We start from the raw sequence: 23281 nt of genomic DNA on the forward strand, positions 1-23281 counted from the left end.
GTGTCATGCATACCTCAAATCAACTGTGAAACAGTCTGGTGTGCAGCAGTGTCATGCATTCATCAAATCAACTCAGTACGCATGTGATTGTATAGTATTCGCCTTCATAATTGTCATCACTCAATGTTCTTCTACATAAAGGAAGCCTATAACGTGTAAAATAACACAACACATTACACATCTGATTACACATCTGAAATAAAACTCTCTACCCACTCAACAATGGCCCCTCCACAATACATTATCAACGCTCATGTTTTTGGCGAGACCTATGACAACGAAGAAGTTGGTTTTTTGTTTAGAAACACTGAGGTTAAACGATTTTGTTTAAGCAGAAAAGCGAATTTCAGTTACTTCAAAGGGAGATTAGAGACGAAGCTTGCAATGGGTGGTGTATCCCAGATTTTTTACCAATACCGATTTCTTCGTGGAGACAACCCGGTCAAGTCTATCCAAGTTGAGATCAAAGACGATGAAGACATGCAGAATATGTTTGCCAATCATGAGTATTCTGGTTACGAATGCATAGAACTGTATGTTACTCTACCAGAAGTTCAACCCACGCAAATGGTTGAGTCACAAGTCATTGATGCACTTGGAGACGAGCAAGCAGAGGTCGACGTTGTAGATGAAGAAGAAGAAGCACCGGAAATAGAAGTTGATAACCTGGTAAACGAGGAAAGTGAAGATGAACCGGAAGTTGTTGTACCACGAGATCAAGTGCATATGCCTCCAGTGCACATGAGGAACCTGAATTTTGATGGGGATGACGAACCATCGACTGATATTTTCTATGATCCATACACCCAAACAGATCAACGGTTAAAAGTAGGAGACAGATTTCGTTCTAAGGAGGCATGTATCATGGCCATTAAAAGATTTCATATGGCAAACAATGTTGATTTTAGAGTTGATCGCGCCAATGTCGAAAGGTACAAAATTTACTGTAGAAACACTGATTGTGGATTCAGGTTGCATGCATCATACAGGAAGAGAAGTGACTCATGGGTTATAGGATATATTTCCCAAGATCACACATGTGTTAACACAAATGTTTCACAAGATCACCGTAAGCTAAGTTATGACATTATTTGTCAAGAAATCTTGCCTCTAGTTGAAAAAGATCCATCGTTAAAGGTGAAAACGATAATCTCTCATATCGTTGCCACGTACAACTACACTCCGTCTTATAGAAAGGCGTGGCTGGCGAAGACCAAGGCGATCGAAGTTGTGTATGGAAATTGGGAGGATTCGTATAAACGACTCCCACATTTCTTATATGCGCTTCAAATTTATGCTCCTGGAACTGTTACTATTTTAGAGACCCTTCCGGCGCAATCTCCAGACGGAACATCACTTCAAGGAAATGTGATATTCCACAGGCTCTTCTGGGCTTTCCGCCCATGTGTACAAGGATTTTCATATTGCAAACCAATTCTTCAAATAGATGGAACTTGGTTGTACGGAAAATATAAAGGCACCATGTTGATGGTTGTGGCTCAAGACGGAAATAGTAACATCTTTCCTGTTGCTTTCGCTCTTGTGGAAGGAGAAACTGCTGGACGTTGGGGTTTCTTTCTCAGAAATCTTCGGACACACGTTGCCCCCCAACCTGGACTTTGCTTGATTTCAGACAGACATGCTGCCATCGAGAGTGCGTACAACAATCCAGCAAACGGGTGGCAAAACCCTACATTAACGCATGTTTACTGTATTCGACACATCGCACAAAATTTCATGCGGGAGATAAAGGACAGGGCTCTTCGGAAGACTCTTGTCAATGCCGGATATGCGTTGACTCAACCGACGTTCCAATATTATCGACATGAAATTGTAGCGGCAAATCCAGATGCAGGCAGATGGGTAGACAATCTTGCTAGAGAGAAATGGACCAGATCATACGACAACGGGAAGCGATGGGGGCACATGACTACGAATCTTGTGGAGTCTATGAACGGGGTGTTTAAGGGCATCAGACACCTTCCGATTACTGCCTTGGTGGAAGCAACATACTATAGGATGGCTTCTCTTTTCGCAAGAAGAGGTGAGCGTTGGAATGCAGTTATAAAATCCGGACAATTATGGAGCGAAACATGCGTCAAATTCATGAAAGAGCAATCTGCCAAAGCCAACAGCCACATTGTGACATCTTTCGATCGATTCAACCGGACCTTCAGTGTTAAAGAAACGATTGACCATAACGAGGGCCTTCCGAGACAACAATACAGGGTTCTTATAGATGAAGGGTGGTGCGATTGTGGAAAGTTTCAAGCCTTTCGGATGCCATGCTCTCATGTAATTGCAGCATGTTCGTATGCGCATCAAGATCCATTAGCACTTTTATCTCCCATTTACAAGGCAGATACCTTGCTCGGGGTGTACAACAACTCATTTCAAGTGATGGCAAAGGAAGATTATTGGCCTACGTATGAAGGGGACGTGGTTTGGCATAATGATAACATGCGGAGAAAGAAAAGAGGTCGCCCGAACAGCACCCGGATCACAACCGAGATGGATCATGAGAAAATGGTACGAAAGTGTAGCATATGTCGTGAAGTCGGGCACAATAAAAATACCTGTCCTAACCGTGGATCAAATTCCACCAACAATTAGTTGTATGTCATTTGTATTTTGTATCTGTATTTTTATTGATAATGTTTTTGTATTTGTATTAGTATTAGTATTTGTATTTGTATTTGTATTTGTATTTGTATTTGTATTATCCTTTATTAAATCAACTAGTTATGTCTTTGTCTCGTAGTGAAATTGTCTTCATGGCCCATACTGCCACTCTTTATTTTGGACAGTCAGTCAAATACGCATGCTTTCGTCTAGTCCCATCAAGTCAATCATTGATCAGTGTGTCTGCATTTATCATACATGTTAGGCGTGCTTGTAAACAGTACGCAACATCATTAATTTTTTCTACCCACTACTAATATAAATTAGGGGCTCCTATGGTTGAGTTTACACACAGTTACACAAACACCAAATACCAAACAATCACACAAACACAACCATGCCTCGCCGGACAACCATTAGGCCAGATGGATGTCACCGGACAACAGAGTTGCCGCCCCGGAGATCAACATGGCGTGCCGAACCTGAACCGAAGTATCGCAGAAGGAACGGACATGTCATATTCTCCGCCGTCAAACCTCCCATGCCGGTTATGTTTTGGAATATCTTTTCCGTCGAGCAACTCAAGAGGACTCTCCTGAGATTTTTAGAGGGGGAGTACGAGGCCGGCGAACAAATAAGAAGCATCAAGAGGCTTAAAACAAGGGCTGATGAAGTGACTGGAGCAACGATAACTTTCTGGGATAACGTCGAATACGACATTGATGCCATTCAAATGATGCATGGACCTAATGACATTGTTTTAACCGTGGTGATTTCTTAGATGTTTTACTTTATCTTTTTCTGTTGGTTATTTTCGATGTACCTTTTAATTAATGAATGAACTACTCTTTTCCGTGGACGCTCGAGTTAGCTGATTCACTGATCTTATCTGTTGCAATTTAATATATATATTTTTTTAATACTTTAAAATAAAAACAATTTTATTAATAAATAAAAAACACAAAATATAATTTATTTATTTATTTATGTTAAAAACAATTTTATTAATAAATAAATAAAATTAAAAAAAAATAGTATATAAACAATTAAAAAAAAACAAAAAAAAACAAAAAAAATATATATGTACATAGGCGCCACCCTAGGTGGCTTAAAAGGCAAAAATGTACATTGATGCCACCCTGGGTGGCGCATAGGTTAGGGGAATTGGTCATTGGCGCCACCTGAGGTGGCTCCTATGTGGAGACCACCTCTGAAACCTGGTCATACAGGTAATTTTTCCGAAAAGATGGTTTTTGGTGTAAATAAATTATTAAACATGGTTATTTGGATTTTTTTTTCCAACTTTATTCTATAAACTTAAATTAAATGATAAAATTAATATATTTTTAAATAATGTATGAAATCGTATGTCTAGTCTTTCAAAGACAAGCTTCATCTGACTTTGAGTACAAGTAAATCAAACAAGCAGCCCTCAGTTGTTTTCATGAATCCACTCAAAGTTAAAGAAGTATCTAAGGTAAATGACATCAACATAATAAGCACTATTGTCAACAAATATGATGCAAAACTTGCGCATCATCACCATCGGCCTCCATTGTCGCAGGTAGGCTGAATTAGTACAGCTCCACCAGAAATAAAAATCTAGCATATCACCCTGGTGCAATCCATCTCCTTTTGGGCATCACTTGGGTCAACTCTTAAGTATCACACCATCGTGTCTAGTGCATCAATTATAGTAATTCTAGAGTGGTTTAATATTCTTCCCATGATCGGATGTAGCATGGATGCCACATCATCAAGTGTGATGGACGTCTTACAAATCGAAATAGAAGAAAAAATGAAGTGTCATATCTCCACAAAAACTGACAACATACCATAGTTAATAACATTATAACTAGTCTTGCATAAATCTTGCAGTCCAAAGAACTGCATGACAAATAAATTAGGCTTAATTTTTTTTCAAGTATGTTAACGTCCTGGTTCATTTTGATCAATTAACTTTAAAAAAAATCATATTAGTCCATTAACTCTTCAAAACGTATCATATTAATTTTTTCGTCTTATTAAAAACAAAAAACAAAAAATTTAAAAAATTAGTCGTTAAATTCGTCGCTAATTAGATAAAAAATAATATAATACCAATAAATTAGATAATTAAAAAATATATTAAACCAATAATATAAATATATATTACAAAAACATTTTTTTTTGTTTTAATATTTTAGCAATAATATTTTTTTTAGAATTTATAAATGTAATTATGTCATGCATAAAACAATTATTTTACTAATAGATCTCAATATTTTTATAGACAACAAAAGTTTCAAGTATATGTATGAAGAACTTCAATAATGAAATATAGGCATCAAATATTTTTTTGGTTTGAGATATCTTGGATTAATTATAAATTTAGGATTTATTTTATTGAATAATCATCAAATTTTTTAATAATTTAAAAGTATATAAAAGAAATGTCACGATTTCAAATGTTTATCTTGAAATTAGATATTTCGTACAGTTATAAATTAAGTTGATTTGAAGCAATAATTTAAAATTATTTTTTAAAAACTCAATCATATGATTTGATTATTACACATGATTCATTTGAACATTATTTTAATTTCATCCACACAATTTTATTTAATGAAAATTTTATTTTAACATAAATAAAGTATTATCATTTGATAGGACCCATATATACAAACCAAAATAAAGTTATGCACATCATCTGTACTGTTCTTGCCCTCCTTTTTCTTTCATTTTATTATATTATTAATATAATTATATCTACTTTATTCGTTGTATCATTTATTTATAAAAAAACAAATCTACTTAATTATATTTAGATTTAGCATATCTACTTTAAGTATAGTGTCCGCACCACAACTTCTTCATTTTCTTTAAATGTTGCCAAATATAGATAGATAAAGGTTGCCAAATACATAAAAGAGTATGCCATTTAAATCAGTTTTGAAATTCAACTCAACTAAATATTTATTTAAATCAGTTTTGAAATTCAACTCAACTAAATATTTATTTAAATCAGTTTTGAAATTCAACTCAACTAAATTTTTTTTTATGATTTTTTAAAGAAAATAGATTCTTTAGTATCCATGAGAATAGGATATGTATCGATATTGATATGACAAATTCTTTTTTATAGAAAAATTGATGGGGTAGAGTAAGAAAAGTGTTGCATAAAATAATGTTTTTTATGTTTGATCAATATTTACTTATGGTGCCAACTCTGATGGGGATAAAGCAATGAGAATTCAAAGAAAAATAATATTTAAAGTAGACATCGATAAAGCCTATAACTCAATTGATTGAGGCTTCTTTGAGTTTGTTATGACAAAAATGACTTTCAATGTGAAGTGACGCTCGTGAATATTTAGAATGTATTTGTAATCCTATGATAATGGGCCTTGTCAAATTGAGAGTTTATCTATGAAAAAAAATGAAAAAAGACAAGGTAAATTGGTGCGAGTGAATTTTTTTTTTTTTAATAAGCAAAGGAGTGTATTAAAGTGAGCATAAAAGATATTTTTTACTCGAATACAAAAGAACACCGACAAGAATAAAGATGACAATGGGCAGGATTCGGTGCAAATTTTACACTATTCAAATGCGCATTTGAAATCACCATCTGAACTCGAATTCGAACTCAGATTATTCGGGTAAAAAAATAACACTCACGCTCACATTCGTTGGGTTCAGATTTTTCACCCAAACCCGAACCCGCGGAAAGATACATAAAATATATTTTTTCTACAACTTTCCACAATATATATATATATATATATATATATATATATATATATATATATATATATATATATATATATATATATATATATATATATATATATATATATATATATAAGCGGTGTGATTTTGGGTTTTGGACGCGAGTTTCACACTACTCAAATTCACACATAAAATATCGGATGACACCCGAATCCAGTCAACTCAAATTTTTACCCGTTGACTCGGGTTCGGATGCGGGTGAGCCTCGCGGATTTGGGTCTGTTAGCAAAACTTAACGAAAACACGACAAAGGCTTAATGAGTCATAAATTCCTATCACAAACTAACAACCTTTTAAACATTGGACATACCCAATCCCAAGACAAATATTTTGTTAGGGAAACAATTTGAAATCTCAACCGCCTCTTTCTGGAGATGGAGATGATGTTATTAAAATGTTGTAACGTTCTCAGCTATCCGTTTATAATAACATGTAATGTTAAATTTATGTTTTAATATTTATGTAATTTAGAACACCTATCTTAAATTTATGTTAAGTGTCATTGATTTTTATGTTCTGTTTCTGGAAATCATTATTTCGGAGATGTAATTTCGAAATCCACCAATGAGTAAATTCGAAAATACATCTCCAAAAATACCTCTAAAAAAATATGATATGTTTGAAGATGCATCTCCGAATTCTGAAGATAAAAAGGAATTTCGCCAGAGACTCTTAAGAAATTCCCTAATTGTATTCTATTAGTAGAAAAAAAATTTTGATAAAAAAAGTGGAGAAAACATAAAAAAAAATTGAAGGCATAAAAGTATTATCTGCTATTAATAATTGGAAAAATGAAGTGACAAATATTGAAAAAAAATATCTGCTTTTATATGGTTTCTTACATTTCCTTTTGAAAATACCATTTGGAATTGATACTGAAATACTATTACTTATTACTTATGAATGTTGCATAGTTTAAGAAATGGGAATAAACTGGATGATAAAATAAGGAAATTTCTTAATACACCTTTATATGAGCGGAGTAAACCTTCAAAAACTTCAAAATATTTTTCAAAAATGCATCTTCGAATGTATTATAAAAGGGTTTTGAAAAATTGATTCAGAGATGTATATCCGAAAATCTCCTATTTTCATAAAAATGGTGAATTCAAAGGTTAATATCCGAAACATGCCTTGGTGACAGAATAAGGTTTATTAGGTCCAAATTGCTTCAAACTTCTATAAATAGGGTCTCCGAACCATTTCTTCAACATCACGCGGCACAAAAAGAGATGATTCAAACATTTTCTCACCTTGCTTTGTCTACTTCAATGGGGAGATGTCGCCACTTTAATTTAGGTTCTTCGAGGACACGCCTCTCGCCGAGATGATTATCATACTGAATTCTCCCTTGCAATATCCAAAAAATCAAAATGTGGTCAAGCTCGAGTATCGTTCATCCTCACTTGACACTGAAGGAAAGATAAAGTTCATGCAATTTGCACTGAACACGGATGACGATTTAAAGGTTATGTGGAATACTTTTTCCCGATACACTACTAAGGGTTCGATTGAAGTGGATGTGAAACTTCAAAGATCGGGAGAAGCTGTTATCAAAATGTTGTAACGTCCTCATCTAACTGTTTATAACAATATGTAGTGTTAAATTTGTGTTCCATTATCTATGTAATTTCGACTATCTATGTTAAATATATGTTAAGTTGCTTTGCTTTTAAGGTTTTTGATTTTGTTTGATAGTCAGTGTTTTGGATATGTGTGTCTGAAAGCTACCATTTGGTGGCTTCAAATATGCATCTTCAAATCATTCGATAAAAAAACTAAAACGTAGTAAGTCATTTGGTGGCTTCAGATATACATCTCCGAATCATTCGATAAAAAAACTAAAACGTAGTAAGTTCAAATATACATATATGTATTAAGGAGGTATTACGGAAATTTTATTAAGAACCCTTAAAAACTCCTAAGAATGTATTAAGAAACTCCCTAAAATAAAGGTTAATATATGGGCTGAAAAATAGCATTCTGTGAGAGGCAAACTATGGTGTTTTGTAGGTTTTTAAAAGAATAAAAATATTCACTTGGAACAAGGCCAAAACCGGTCCAAAAAGAAAAGGTGATAAAAAAATATGAGATATTGTTGATTGGTATCGGTAAAAAAAGGCAAAAAAATGAAACATAGTGAAAAACAACATGATTTGTCGCCCGTGTTAGGAAAGATATCTATGTTGGCATTAAAAGGAAAATTTTCTTTTTGAGTGTTTAACAAATAATTTGTAAAGAATTTGGTAGAACTATGAGCCATTTTCTAGTTGCTAAAAGAAAATAATCTAAATATTACTGGTTTTATGATAATACTATTTGGTAGAATTATCTGGTAGGGGGCGTATAATGCTTCCAAGGTGAAAGCCTAAAGCATACATAACCATTTGTTTTAGCAAAACAATTGGTTGACCAATAAAAATACATAATCAATGTTAATAAACAAACTAATCCAAAAAAAAATATTGTAGTGCAATTATTGTTTTGATAAAATTATTGTTGTTAAAGTCAAGAAAAAAGAAACAGAAAGTTTTAAAGAAGAAAATTCGCAAAAGAAGAGATGCGAGATTACTCAACAAAATCTACACTAGAAGGAAGCAAGTCCTAATGTAGTTATATTGTCGGTATCCATTGTTAATATGGACATTGGAAACATGCTCATTGACTTGGGTGCAAGTATGTGTTGGGAAAATAACAAAAATAGAGAAAAAAGAACAAAATAACAACACAAGAGATTAACGTGGAAACTCCAAAATCGGAGAAAAAACCACGACCGTTGTCAAATGATAACCAGAGAATTTAACACTATGTGAAAATTGTTACAACACATAGACTACCCTCAACCACCCCAAGACCCCAATACACCCGCAATCGCAAAAGCAAATATTTAACTACCCCTCACAACAATCTAAAACAAGAGAATAAGAGAAAATATAAAAAGTCAAATGCAATCTTAAAGTATTTTTGACTGGTACATCTTGTAGAGAAAAACTTGAATCCTATATATAGCTTTGGACTCCCTCTTCCTTCATAAAACTAAACAATGTAGGACTTCTTCAACATATATATTTTCAACCAAACCCAACAGTCTCCACCTTGATTGAAAATAATACATTAACTTTCATTGTCTTCACCGACAATCATACTCCGCCATAAAGAGTATAGTCACTTAAATCTACACCACTCCAAGAATTTTCACATTGTCTTCACCGACAATCATAGTTTTAAAAATTATTATACTCCACCTAAAGAATAGTATACTTCACTTGAAATTAAACTACTTCAAGAATTTTCACATGCCGAAAACCAGGTTGAAACTTTATGGTGCAACTTCCATGTTCATAGGAAGCTCTTCAACCCTCGACATAATCTCATAACACACTTTGCATCAACGTCCGTGTGTTAATCCGCTAGCAATAACTTGTCCTTTTCCTTGACAGCAAAAATGTCACAATGACACACTACTCAATTTTCAAATAACATCATCCTCTCTCACAGCGAGAGAGACGTTGCTAGCATTCGACTTAGAGTCCTTCTCTGACGCTGCCCCATCAGGACACTTATACTTTATTTGTCCAATCTTTCCATATTTCCAACATTTCACACTCGTTTCATTGTTTATCTTTACATAAGGCCTTCCTTTAGCAACCAACACTGAGTTTGATGAAGTATTATCCTCACCCTTCAATATTCTTTCTTTAGAAATAATTTTACTAGCAACTTCTTCATAACTCAGAGTTTCCTTCCCATATATCAAAATAGGTTTAATATGCAAATAGGAAGATGGAAGAGACCATATGAGTCTCAAAGATTTATCTTCATCATTAATTTTGACTCCAATAATTTCTAATTTAGAAACAATAACATTTTGAACACTTAGACGACCAGATATTTTTGTATGTTCATCCATACGCAAGCTATGAAACTGCTTCTTCAACAACAACTGATTTGATATACCATTTCCTTCACTATAAAAAACGCGTAAATTGTGGCGGTTAGTTTTGGTAGATTGTGGCTGTTTTAACGGCCACAGTTAACAAAAATGGCATTTTCAAAAACGCCATAAATTTGGTTACCGCTAGGTAAATAATGGAGGTTAAAAAATAAACATCGTGCAAACCGTCGTTTTTTACATAGTTTAATATGTGGATTTTTAATTGAAAATACTGGCGATTTCAAACGCCAAATACTTCTAAAATTGTCTTAATATATTGAAAATTACGTTATTTGTAACCATCGTAATTACTATTGGTATTTTCCAATAAAAATAGTATGAACCGCCATAATATTCTTAGCCAAAGACATGCGACCACAAAGCATACTAAAAAATTTACACCCCACCAAACCAAGGCTCTTGATACAACTTGTTGGGAAAATAACAAACATAGAGAAAAAAGAGGAACACAATAACAACACAGGAAATTAACGTGGAAACTCCGAAACCGGAGAAAAACTACGAATGTTGTCAAATGACAACCAGATAATAACACTATGTGAAAATTGTTACAACACATAGACTACCCTCAACCACCCCAAGGCCCCCAATAAACCCACATTCTCCAAAGCAAATATTTAACTACCCCTCACAACACTCTAAAACAAGAGTATAAGATAAAATATAAAAATTCAAATACAAGCTTCAAGTGCTTTTGACTGGTACATCTTGTATAGAAAAACTTGAATCCTATATATAGCCTTGGGCGCCCTCTTCCTTCATAAAACTAAGCAATGTGGGACTTCTTCAATATATATTTTCAACTAAACCCAACAGTGTGAACATAATACCATTGTCAATGGTAGAAAAAATTGGTGACCTTCAAATAGATTCAACTATAACAACACTGCAGATGGTAGACAAAACATGCAGGAAATCAGTGGAAAAATTCAAAGATGTTATGATCAAAATTGGCAAGTTCTCATTTTTTTTGTAGATTTTACTGTACTAGATATTGTTGTGATAATGACAAGGTTCAATTTCAATCACCATTTTGATATGTGAGGCAAAGAACAATAGCAGCCAAAATAAATGGTCTTCAACAATAATAATCAATAAGCAGAAAATATAACAAAATAAGGCGAGAAAAAAGATTTACTCTAGGGAGAGAACATCTCTCTAATTCACTATACTCAGAAAGTTTTAATAAGAGATTACAAATGAGTTATAAGAAAATAGCATTCGCCTTCAGAGTTCCCAAGAACAAAACCTGAAGCCTTCTAAGAAAAAATCTTTATTTTCTACCCAAGCTTTTCTCAATCTCTCCAACTATCAATATATGAATCACTCAAACCCAAGATTTTAGAAGTATTTCTCAATCCCCTTAGATAACTCCAAAGGTTTCCCAAAACCCTTGTCTTTCTAAGTTTTTCCTTGAGAAGACCCTAAATCTTTTGCTCTACCTTTTTGCTATAAACTCTAAGATAGTCACCCTATAAAACACTGTAGAGATACATATTTATAATTACTACAACCCAACATACAAAGCCCAAAACACAACTCATTAATTATTAGAATAAAATATTACAAATAACTTATAATATTTTTATATTAATTTAGACTATTTTTAAATTAATATATGTCCAATATTCTAACATTAAATAACATATATGCAAACAGAACTAGTCAAACCCGAAATTCGCGAACAGCCCAAATCAGATATTCTTGCTGCATTTCGGCTTCTTGGTTTTTAGCAATCTCGAAATATATTTTCTTTCTCTTCATCAACAAAGGTTTTAAGGCATACTTCAATAGATATTAAGGTTGACCAAAAGATAACTCTCATTTTGAGAAGACCATTCATGAAAACTGCAAGAATACTTGTGGATGTGGACACGAGTCAAGTAAAGGTCATAATTAGAAATCATGAGATATATTTTAAGGTAATAGGTATTATGTAACACTTACAAGTGTCAAGCTAGTAACAAGCACTTGTTAGAAGGCAACCCAACCCGTTTTACAATTTTTCTAGCCAGTCTTTTAAATTTTATCAAAACTCACAATTGTGGAAGAAAAATGTAAAAACAAAATGAAGGGCAACTTGCTAAGCGTACCTTGGCACATATCATATCTCGCTTAGTGCTCTCAGGGTAATAACATCATGACATCCCTCGCTTAGCCAAAATTATCTCAACTAGCGAAGAATCAAAATTCTAGAATTCTAAAAGTCACAATTTCTTGCTTAGCCAAAATTATCTCAACTAGCAAAGAATCAAAATTCTAGAATTCTAAAAGTCACAATTTCTCGCTTAGCCATCTGTAACTCGCTTAGCGAGACATACATTTCAGAACTTTGGAAAATGAGTTTTAACTTAAAAAATAGACAATTAAAACATTTCAGAACACTCTTTTCATCACACACACGCGGAAAAAACCCTATAGAACTAGAGGAAAAGTGACTCAAATGAAAAAACACAAAATCAATATCTTTAATTGAATAAACTATGTATTTCTCTATTTTAGTATTGAATTAAGGGTAATTTAAATCACTTCATTGTGTAATTATGATGTTTAGAATGAGGACATGCAAGAAGCTTGAACTGATACGCTAGAATGAACAATAGGGTTTTGTATGTACTAAGAACTTTTTGGATGCTTTAGATAATGCCTCTGCAAAAATTAAATATGAATTTAAATAATTTCATATATTACCTATTCAAGAACATAATAGACCTAGAGTTTCATCATTTATATCAAAACAAAATGTGAAATGGAAAGATTCGAACTATGTGAATTCAATTGTTTTAACCTAACGATTTTTCAATGCTTGTATGTTGTTGTTTGTCTGTTGCAGAAGATTTAATGGAAATTAAATGTTGGAAGAAAGAATCGATCCTCTAACATAGGATCCTCTAGTGCACCATTTGATGAACATCGGTTCACAAACCATCATCATGATGAATTTTATGCTGATTTTGAAGGTCGTGATATGGTTTGTGAATGGGAAGTAGCTATAAAAGACCCTTGTGATTTTTCAAATATTGTCCAAGAGATTAATGCTAGAGGCTAAAGTGTTCTAGATCACCCTCCAAATCACATCAACATACACATCATTCGTGAATTTTATGCAAATGTCAAACTAATGGATGATACCGCTCTAGAAAGGTTATCTTGGGCTCAGGGCTAAATGGTTCCTTTTGACAAGGAATTCATGCATGCATATATTGAGGACAACTATGTGTCCAACCCATGGAAACTACATTCATTTATTGTCCAACTGGACAAAGGAAATTTGGATTATGGCCGCATAACATCTGACATATGCAAGGCTGGGAAGACATATTAGTAGGGATGAGATAGGTTACCCATCTATTTTAAAAGATCATAATTAACCAACCAGGCCTAGATTTAGATGACATTCCTCTTCCATAACATCACTCCCAAAAACCACACCTCCTCTATTGCATTATACACAAGACAGTTGATTTGGTATATTCTTAAGTGAAAATAGGTAGATATATTAAGGATGACATCCAACAAAATATGGGAAATCATGGGTGCCTCATACAAGCATGCCCTTGGATTTCCAATCTAATTATGGGATTGTGCAAACAATCCATTGTAGACATGCTAGATCACCGCCACTTCTTCTAAATGTCAAAGTCAGACAGTACCATTTTTTACTGCTATTACTATGGTCAAAGAACAACAAGAGCACCACAAGAACCACCATAATAACCCACTGCACCTACTTACCAATACTTGGGCTCAAAAAATTTTGATGGCATTGATACAAGCATGAGAGCCTGTTTCACTTACACTTGGGACATCTCTGAAGGATATCACCGAGGTATGATTTCTCTTAACGAATCTATGACCAGGTTGTAGCTAAGGTTGCCGGATCCATATTCCACATATGAGCCAGTGTCTTCTCAAGAAGAGTTCATAAGTTGTCTGCAATGGCCTACAAACAGACCATTCTACTTAGATTTTAGTGTGGGTGATGTTGGTGGTACTGGTACTGGTAATGAACGGGTGGAGGGGGAAATGGAGAAATGGAGGAAGTGAGTGAGGAAGAAAATGATGACGATGAACAAGAAAGTGAAGGATATAAAAAGACAGCTAGTGAGGAGGAAGACAAAAGTTTCTTTATCTGGTTAGATAAAATAATCTACGTCTCGGGAGATAGCAGTTTTCTATTCACTATACTTTGAAAGTTGTTACAAGAGATTACAGATGAGTTACAAGAAAATAGTCTTCCAAGTTCCAAGAACAAACTCTATTTTCTATCCAAGTGTTTTTTAATCTCTCCAACTCTTAATACAATAATCACACAAACCCAAAACATTTAAAAGTATTTCTCAATCCCCTTAGATAACTCCAAAGATTTTCCAAAACCTTAAACCCTTATTTCCCTCTTCGACTCTAAAGTTCTTAAGATTGTCACAATACAATAACAAAAGAAATACATGTTTATAATGACTAAAATCCAACAAATTCATAACGAAATCTCAAAACATATCTCATTAATTATTAAAATAAAAATATATTATTCATATCTTTTAAAATATTATAAATATCTTATAATATCTCTTAGAATATTATAAATATATATCTTATAATATATATTATAATATTTTAAATATATATGGAGCATATCAAGTGAGAGCATTTTTAAATAAGAGATGAGAGGAAGAAATATCAACCATTAGATTCATCAATAACTTCATTTGAATAAATATTTTTTACACCCGAAGAGTTACATTCGCTCAATAACTTCATTTGAATAAATATTTTTTAAAATCAACCGTTGAATTGTAACATACTATTATATAGATCATATTTATAAAGCTTGAGATTATTCTATAATGATTTACTATGTCATTGAATTACATCAAAATTAACATTACATGAAAGTTCATTTTGACATTAATCTTTAGATATCTTTATGGTATAGTACTTCATTATAGATTAATCTTAAACTTTATAGGTATAATCTCCATGATATTATGTTTCAATCCAACTGTTGATTTTAAAAAATATTTATCCGATTTAAAGTTATTGAGCGAGTGTAACTTATTGTGTAATTCTTTGAGTGTAATTTGATCCCTCCTCATAATAAAAATCAAGGGTTAAGATTTGGAGTAAGTCTTTAACAATTACTCTTTGAGTAAGAATATTCATTCTCATATAGATGCGGGATATTTTTACTCCAATAGTAAGTTTAAAGACTTACTTCAAATCTTAACCATTGATTTTCATTTAATCTAACGGTTTTAATTGATTATTTATAAAGAAATTTTTTTTCAAAAATAAGTAGATTAACTGATCATGTCTCTCTCTCCCTCTCCCTCTCTCTCTATGTAAATAAAATAAGCATTTATTTGAAAATAGAAAATTAAAATATTTTAAAATAATATAAATAAATTTTTTCTTAAACTTATATTTTATTAATAGAATGAGATCACGGCTAAAAACCATTTTCACATTTATATATCTTTAACTCTTATGATTAATCCACTTATCATTAAAATAATTAAAAGCAATTTTATATTATCATTAACGAAATACAAATACCAATCGTTAGTTGGTCCAATGGTGATTGGTGCTAGACTTGGTAGAGAGAACCACGGTTCGATCCCCCACAACTCCGATCGGGAGAGGGCTGGAACCAAAAACCCGAACCGGCTGGGATACTTTTTATTCATAAATTTCTTCATTTTTATTCTCATTTCAAAAGTTGTGAATCTTACATTCCCACAAAAATATAAAATAACTAACCATAACTTTTCACTCTCATATTATTTTAATTTTTTAATTTTTAATTTTTAATATTTATTTAAAACAAAACTTAAAAATATTTCCACAAACTTTATTCATTTGTCAAACATATTATTTTAATTTTTTCATTTTTCATTTTTCATTTTTAATATTTATTTAAAACAAAACTTAAAAATATTTCCACAAACTTTATTTATTTAGGAATAAAGTTCTTGACAATAATATTCCTAAAAATATATTCTCCAAATTATAATTTCAATCCATCAAACAACCAACACTCTTACATTATAAGGCTCTTTATTTTCAAAAGTATAAGAATATTTTTTTTGGAAAAAAAGAAATTGTATAAATTTCTACAACAGTTAAGTACAAAGTGGCCCATAGAGCCCAACATATGCCAATCTAAGCAAGACAAAAAAACCAACAAAAACTAGATGGCATGCCACAACAGGGGCCTCCTAATTCACCAACAAATTAGCTATTCTTTCTCTATATTTCGGACTCACCCATATTCTATTAACAATATTCTCTATAATACTATCCACTACAAGCCCTTCCCTATAATCTCTATTAAACACCTTTTTATTTCTTTCTATCCACAGTGTACATTGTTTCCGCTATCGCTACCTGTACAAACTTGCTTCTCCAATTCTTACTTCTGCAAATTTTTTCCAGCCACTTCCTTTCTTGGCTCCACCCTTGGATATTATGAGTAACATTCAGCCACCCCAAAACAGTTTCCCAAATCTTCTTAGTATATGTTTGGTAACGCGTTTTTTTTTAGCAAAATCACATCTACAGTGGCATTTTGGTAGTTATTTGGGACCTTTGACGCAAAAGCTACACATAGTAGCTTCTCTAAAATCAAATCTGCGGCAAATCCAACGCTCCACCAAACATACACTTAGTATAGCAGCATTCAAAAAATAGATGTATGAGAATATTTTTTATAATTGAAGCAAACCTAGATTTAAAAAATAATTCCTTGTTGCTTATTTTTAAAAGTATGAGAATATTTGGCGTATTGCTATGACCCTTATCTTCCGTAACACATGTCTAGATGTGTGATAGTTTTAGGCGACAAGAGATTGTATAGATTACCTGAAAAAAAAGTGTTCTAAAATAGGGTACAAGTTTGTATAGTATTTGGACCTTCAAGTCATAAATCATTGTACACTTTTTCCGGTCCAATCCATAAATAATACTACCATTTATAGTGTAATGGATATATTCCAAATTCCCAACTATTATGCGTATAAATCAATCAATGGCCCCTAAATTTGCCCGAATGCGATCAAATTTCCTTCACACTATGGCACCCTATTACAGCAGAAAAGACCAATCTCTAAATATAAATAGAAGATATCAAAATTAATGGCCAAACGGAAAAAGACGAATACATAGATTCCTAACTAAGATCATGATACACGACAGGTAGTGGAAATACAGTTTACACGAGAATTTTGAGCCACCCAGAACCCAATAATGTTGGCTCCCATCCAAGCTTAAACAATAGCATACTGGAGTGTCTCTGTCTCCTTAGGCCGCCACGTGGACTTCTGAACACATAACAAACCCTCCTTATCTTTGGAGTACGTCATGCGAACCTCCCACTGCATGGACTTTACCATGCTCTCAAGCTCGTTAATTATCTCAACAGTGTCGCGGACAATAAGCTTTCCTTCAGGTCTAAGAATCCGATCAACCTCAGCTAATAGAGAAGCTAAAGAGCATCTGTGACAAATGACCAGTAAGCATTAGCAAAACAAAAGTAACATAGTTTTAAACTTAAGTTGAATGGAAGTTATTTTCACCTTTTCTTAACCTTCGAAAACAGATGATCTGCATGAAGGAGATCGTACGATCTAGGATAGGTGCTAAATGATTCGCACCAATCATGATATATACCAAAAAGACCACGTTCATAAATAATGGGAAGGGTATCTGCGGATTCTATTGAAACTACATTCATGACCCAAATTTTCAAATCTTTCAAAGCTGCAGCAAATCTGGAAAAATTGGTAGAAGGTGTCAAATATTAGCAAGCAAATATAATTCATAATAACATACGAAACAATGACTTTTGCTCACCCTCCATAGATAGAATTCATATCCATGACATTCCGCACATTTGACCACTTAATTCCCATCCCGTCTAGATAAGACTTGGACACTACATTTTTCCAGTGTTTATCATCAGCGGCAAAATCTTCGGGGGCAGGCTTTCCATAAACTCCAACTTGGGAACTTGACAGCCAATATGGTACATTGGTCAGTCTGGCTGGCCACTTTTCTGGCCATTGTGACCCTCGTTCACTTGAGCTAACTGGCACTTTGTGTATGCATGCTTGCAATTTAATATACCTGTCACAACAGAGAGATTAGACTGCATGAACATTATATTACTAGATTTATTGAAACTTCTACAGATAAATCTCAAAGCACGATAATTGTTCATTATATAGCAGAGACATAAAAGAGCTTCTAACCAAATAAAAAGTCCCGTTTCATTTTTACACATATTTCAATACTTAGCTCTGTTTTTAGGTTTTCTCACAATGTACAATGACTACAGTCAAAGATCAATTCAGCAATTAACCAAGTAAAATCTCAAATTATATTTTGATTAAGAAAAACATCATGTCGGTTAAGGAAGGAATACCATGCTGCATTGGGATCATCCGACTGTGGACACAACGGAGGCTCATTCTTTAACCGTTTCTCGTAACACTCATTGGATAGTGGCTTCTTGTATATGGCTACACCAACTCCATTAACTTGATCCTTGCTAATTGCCACAAGTTCCCAGCATATTGATTTTGTTAGTGCTTTCATTTCTGTGAACAAATTCATAAATGTCAAGATTAAGAAGCCTACATTAAAATGTACAAAAGATGAACACAACCAACACATGACTCGTTACCATTCCATATTTCAACATCTTCAGGAAGCTTCTGATAAATAGGAGTAGCAGACCATATAAAATAACCACCAGGCCGCAATACTCTGTTCAGCTCCAAAAGAAGTTTACCACCTGCAATTGTAAAAAAATAGTTTTGAAAAAAAATGTTCATAGGATAATCAAATCTAGTAATCGTGTTAAAATTGAAATGCCTAAAGGAATATAGTTCAAAATGCTATATAATGAATTAATCTAATCATGGAAATAGAAGCTGTGCAATATGAATACCTTCTATGTGCCATGGAACTCTACATCGTGCACAATGGACTGCATCAAACACTCTCCCAGGGAAGGGAAGCCTCTTCGTGCCCATTACAGCAGATATAGCAGGAATTCCCCTCTCAAGAGCAAACTGGACCTGAGCTTCGTGTTCATCCTTTGGTGCAAGTGACATTGCAAGTACATCTCTATCAAAGAGAAAGCCACCAAAGCTGGCAACACCACATCCAACATCTAGTATAACGCGTGTGCGTTTTCCCCAAGCAATGTCAGCTAGAGTCTGCATCATGAAAGCTCTATTAGGAAATATGCTCGACTTCTCTTCCACGTCAAGTAAACACATTGTAAAAAACTTAAAAAGATAGGATGAAAGAACGTAGGTTTCTCATCCTACTGTACTATGTAACATAAGTTCTTTTGATAAAGAAGCTGATTTCTAGAACGTCATATAATACACTTAAATCAATATTTTTGCCATAATCTCCAATCATAACAGATCTTTGTAAAGGCAATGGATAAGCTGACCAAGAAGATTTCTAAATTGTAATTTCTTCATGGTTGAATTTTCATGATATTTGTTTTCTTTCCAATCATAAGATATGTTTTTATGGGCTGTATTGAACTACTGATGAGCATGGCTGTCAAACTTACGAGTCAACTCGCAGACTCATAACGAGACTCATTTTCATGGTAGGCTTGCTTAGACTTGGTCAGACTCACATAGACTGGGATAGACTTGCAAGTCTGATGCGAGTTTACGAGTTTCATGCGAGTTTACGTGTTTCATGCGAGTTTACGTGTTTCATGCGAGTTTGCGTGTTTCATGCGAGTTTACGTGTTTCATGCAAGTTTACGTGACAATTTAGGAATTACATTGATTATGTATTGATCTTGAAAATTCGAATGTATCGTCAGTTTTTTTAGCATATACAAGTTCTATGGACGATTTTGGACAAGTTTAAGAACAAAAGCAACAAATAAAAGTCAAATTCAATCCAAACAAAATGCATATTTTACCTCTTGTATGAAGTCAATGTAATGAAGTGCCCCATGCTTGAATTGGGTACCGCCACCAGGAAAAGTAAGGTACTCGCCTGTGACTTTCACCCAATTTTGATGCCCCTTAACTTCAGCAAGCTTAGTGTGTGGAACATTGTAATACCATATCTGCAGGAAAAATAACATAAATTTAGGAAAGAGAAAACAAACAGAGAATGACGATTTAAAAGTTTGATTTCAACCTTATCTCTGCTTTTAGGCCACTCAATAGAACGCTTGTATCCCTCGGGAAGAGAGACAAGGCAGGTGGGAGGTTCTTCAGGACAGTGCCTTTCACGATGTTCATAGTGTTTAGTGCTCCGAAGACTCCTAATCGCTTTCCAGTTGTCAAGGCATGGGATAAAGTCGGGGCCAGCGGTAACATTACAAACTTTCCAATTGTACCCAGTCTTGGAGGATTCTTGAGACTCCTTTTCATTCTTTGACTCTGTTGCCTGAGTAGAAAAAGATCCAGTTTGAGTTGAATTTTCATTTAGAAGCTCAGACTGACCCCCTGAAGGGTACACCTCAGTTGAACTTTGGTCTTTTGCATTATCATCTGTATTCTTTTCACTAGAATTGTCATCAGATTCTTTGTTGTCACTTTGTTCCACCTTCTCCTCTATATTATTATCTGTTGACTTGTTGCTATCATCTGTTTCATCTTTCTTTTCACTCTCATCAGAATCAGATTCCTTAGTGGACTCTCCACCATCTTTATTACTTTCTGTAGCTTCAGAGTTTTGTTCAACATTTTCTGTATTGGCACCTTCCTCTTCTGTCTTCTTCCCCTCATCTTCTGTTTTCGTATCTTCCACAGACTTCTCCGTTGAACTTTCCTCCGACTTCTCTTCAGAGTTAACATTACTGTCCCCCTTGGTGGCATCCTCAGGCAAATCACCCGGATTATCTTCAAACTGCCTACCATTGCTATTATCATTCTCACTCGCCGGTTCTTTCACCTCACTCTGTTCTTTCACCTCATTTTTACTCTCCTGAGCCACATCTCCTTCTCCGCCTCCATTTAGCACGGGAGCTACAGAAGATGATGTCATCACCCAAACCCCAACCAAGCATAGAGCAACAAGCACAACAATAGTCACTGTTGAACAGTAACCCGATGCTGATCTTCTACCATCTACTCTAGAATATTTTCCTATTGCCATCGCGTCGAGAGAACGAACTCAACTCACCGATGATTTATACCTGGTCAAAAACTACTAAACTTAAAACTTCAAACACAAATCAGGAAACTAATACTTCTAATTAATCTGCTATAAACCAAATCACAAATCAGGAAAAAAAAACAAACTTAATAAATGCATTCAATCGGTAAAATCAAATACTATAAGTAAGATAATAATGAAATCACAATACAAAACATACAGATCAGAACGTTTTCACACTTCAAATTTAAAATCAAACCGCTATTAAGTTCAATCTTCATTATCAGCAAGATTTAGCAGTGCACCGACACATATTTTCAAATCGAACTAAGATACAGATAAAGAGAGATTCAACATATTGAAATGAACAATAATCAAACGGATCTAGATTGATAGAAACAAAAACTGAACTACGCCATAAAACGGTGAAGTTTGAATCAAAATCGAAAGCATAAAAAAACGAACTCGATCTGAGGAATAAAGACTGAAAGCACGTACCTCTGGTTGTTCAGCAAAAACCAGATCTAGGAGGAAGATCAAGATGCTATCTCTGCATTGCGTAAACGCGGAGAGAGTGAGATTTGAACTGAAACGTGTTGGTAGTGTTAAAGAGAGGGGATTTAGATTCTTATTTATATAGCGGAGAGTGTGAAGAGAAAAATGAGAGAGTTTGGTCGCTAGTTGCTTCTGCCAAAGTCACTATTACTATTTTTAATTAAATTTTGTTAGATATTGCCGACGAAAATAAGTTTAAAAAATGTAACATTCGAGAAAATAAATAAAAGAAAAATAGTTAATGGCCGGAGGAGAGGCAGGGTCTTACGGAAGCGGAAACTATGAGGAAAGAGTAAAAGATTGAGAAAAAGAATTTCTTAAGTCAGCTAAGCAAGGATGGAACACATGCTGCTGTTTGGTAAAAGATATTTTTCCAACTCATAGTTACAGATCATTTATAGTTATATAATCAAACTAGTAGAAGACCCGTGCGTCCGCACGGGTAAGTTCATTTGTATCTTAGATCTTTTGATAAAGTTTGGTTGTTGCCGATATATAAATTATTATGAGTTAAAAGGTAGTGCATTGACAGTGTAAAATATAATTTTACACTGTCATCCAAAAGAAATATATAAATGTGTCATGTCATTAAGTTTTTTTTAAATAAAAAAATTGTTTAATTAGATACATGGGTGGTGATTGGTTGACAGTGTAAAAATATTTGTGCATCACTCATTTTCTCAATTATTTTAAAATTATTAATAATGCAAATATTTAAAAATATATATGTAGCATATTTAATAAATATAAATATTTATAAATATTATTAGTGACTATAAAAATTTATAAATAATGTGTTGACTAAAATAAAAAATGTATTGTGGTGATAGTGACCCGTGAAAAATAATCATCATCAAGAATATTCATAAATAGTTAATTTCAAACATATAGTACATTCTACTAAAGTAATGCTTCAAAATATGAAACAGAATGGTTCATACATTTTTTATTTTATAAAAGTTTTAAATTCAATAATGGACCTTACATTTAACTTGGACCAACACAATTAAGTACTATACAACTAAAAAATATTAAATCACATCCTTAAAATTGAAGTTGGTCATTTATAAAACAGGTATGCTATGCTTACACCGGAAAACCACTACACCGTATCTACACCATATTCTTTTTCAAAACACTTTAGCTTTGACACAAAAGTCGAGACAAAAAAATCATTTAAAAAAGGGAAAGGGGCATGAAACCGTATGTATGTACGGTGTTGGTGTAATTTTTTGT

General features: G+C 33.5%; 2 protein-coding genes across 4 annotated transcripts; one reads left to right on the forward strand and one right to left on the reverse strand.

Annotated features, from left to right (window-relative positions):
• Positions 1–222: 222 nt before the first annotated feature.
• LOC131657929 (uncharacterized) lies at positions 223–8754 on the forward strand. Its single transcript, XM_058927276.1, has 3 exons — positions 223–1711; positions 1838–2044; positions 8717–8754. The coding sequence occupies exons 1-3, from the start codon at positions 223–225 to the stop codon at positions 8752–8754; spliced, it is 1734 nt and encodes a 577-aa protein (XP_058783259.1).
• Positions 8755–17333: 8579 nt separating this feature from the next.
• On the reverse strand, positions 17334–22176 carry LOC131661103 (probable methyltransferase PMT26). 3 transcript variants are annotated; one of them, XM_058930526.1, is made up of 9 exons: positions 21989–22176; positions 20528–21541; positions 20304–20453; positions 19296–19566; positions 19029–19139; positions 18768–18942; positions 18197–18469; positions 17920–18114; positions 17334–17839 (listed from the first exon to the last, which is right to left on the reverse strand). In XM_058930526.1, exons 2-9 carry the CDS (start codon positions 21488–21490, stop codon positions 17611–17613), a joined length of 2367 nt encoding a protein of 788 aa, XP_058786509.1. In that variant the 5' UTR covers positions 21491–21541; positions 21989–22176; the 3' UTR covers positions 17334–17610. The 3 variants fall into 3 exon arrangements, with proteins under 3 accessions (XP_058786509.1, XP_058786508.1, XP_058786507.1); XM_058930525.1 differs by having other exon boundaries at positions 20528–21544; XM_058930524.1 differs by having other exon boundaries at positions 20528–21530; positions 21989–22175.
• Between the last annotated feature and the right edge of the window lie 1105 nt (positions 22177–23281).

The sequence above is a fragment of the Vicia villosa genome, linkage group LG3 (assembly GCF_029867415.1).
Source record: "Vicia villosa cultivar HV-30 ecotype Madison, WI linkage group LG3, Vvil1.0, whole genome shotgun sequence".
NCBI lineage: Eukaryota > Viridiplantae > Streptophyta > Magnoliopsida > Fabales > Fabaceae > Vicia > Vicia villosa.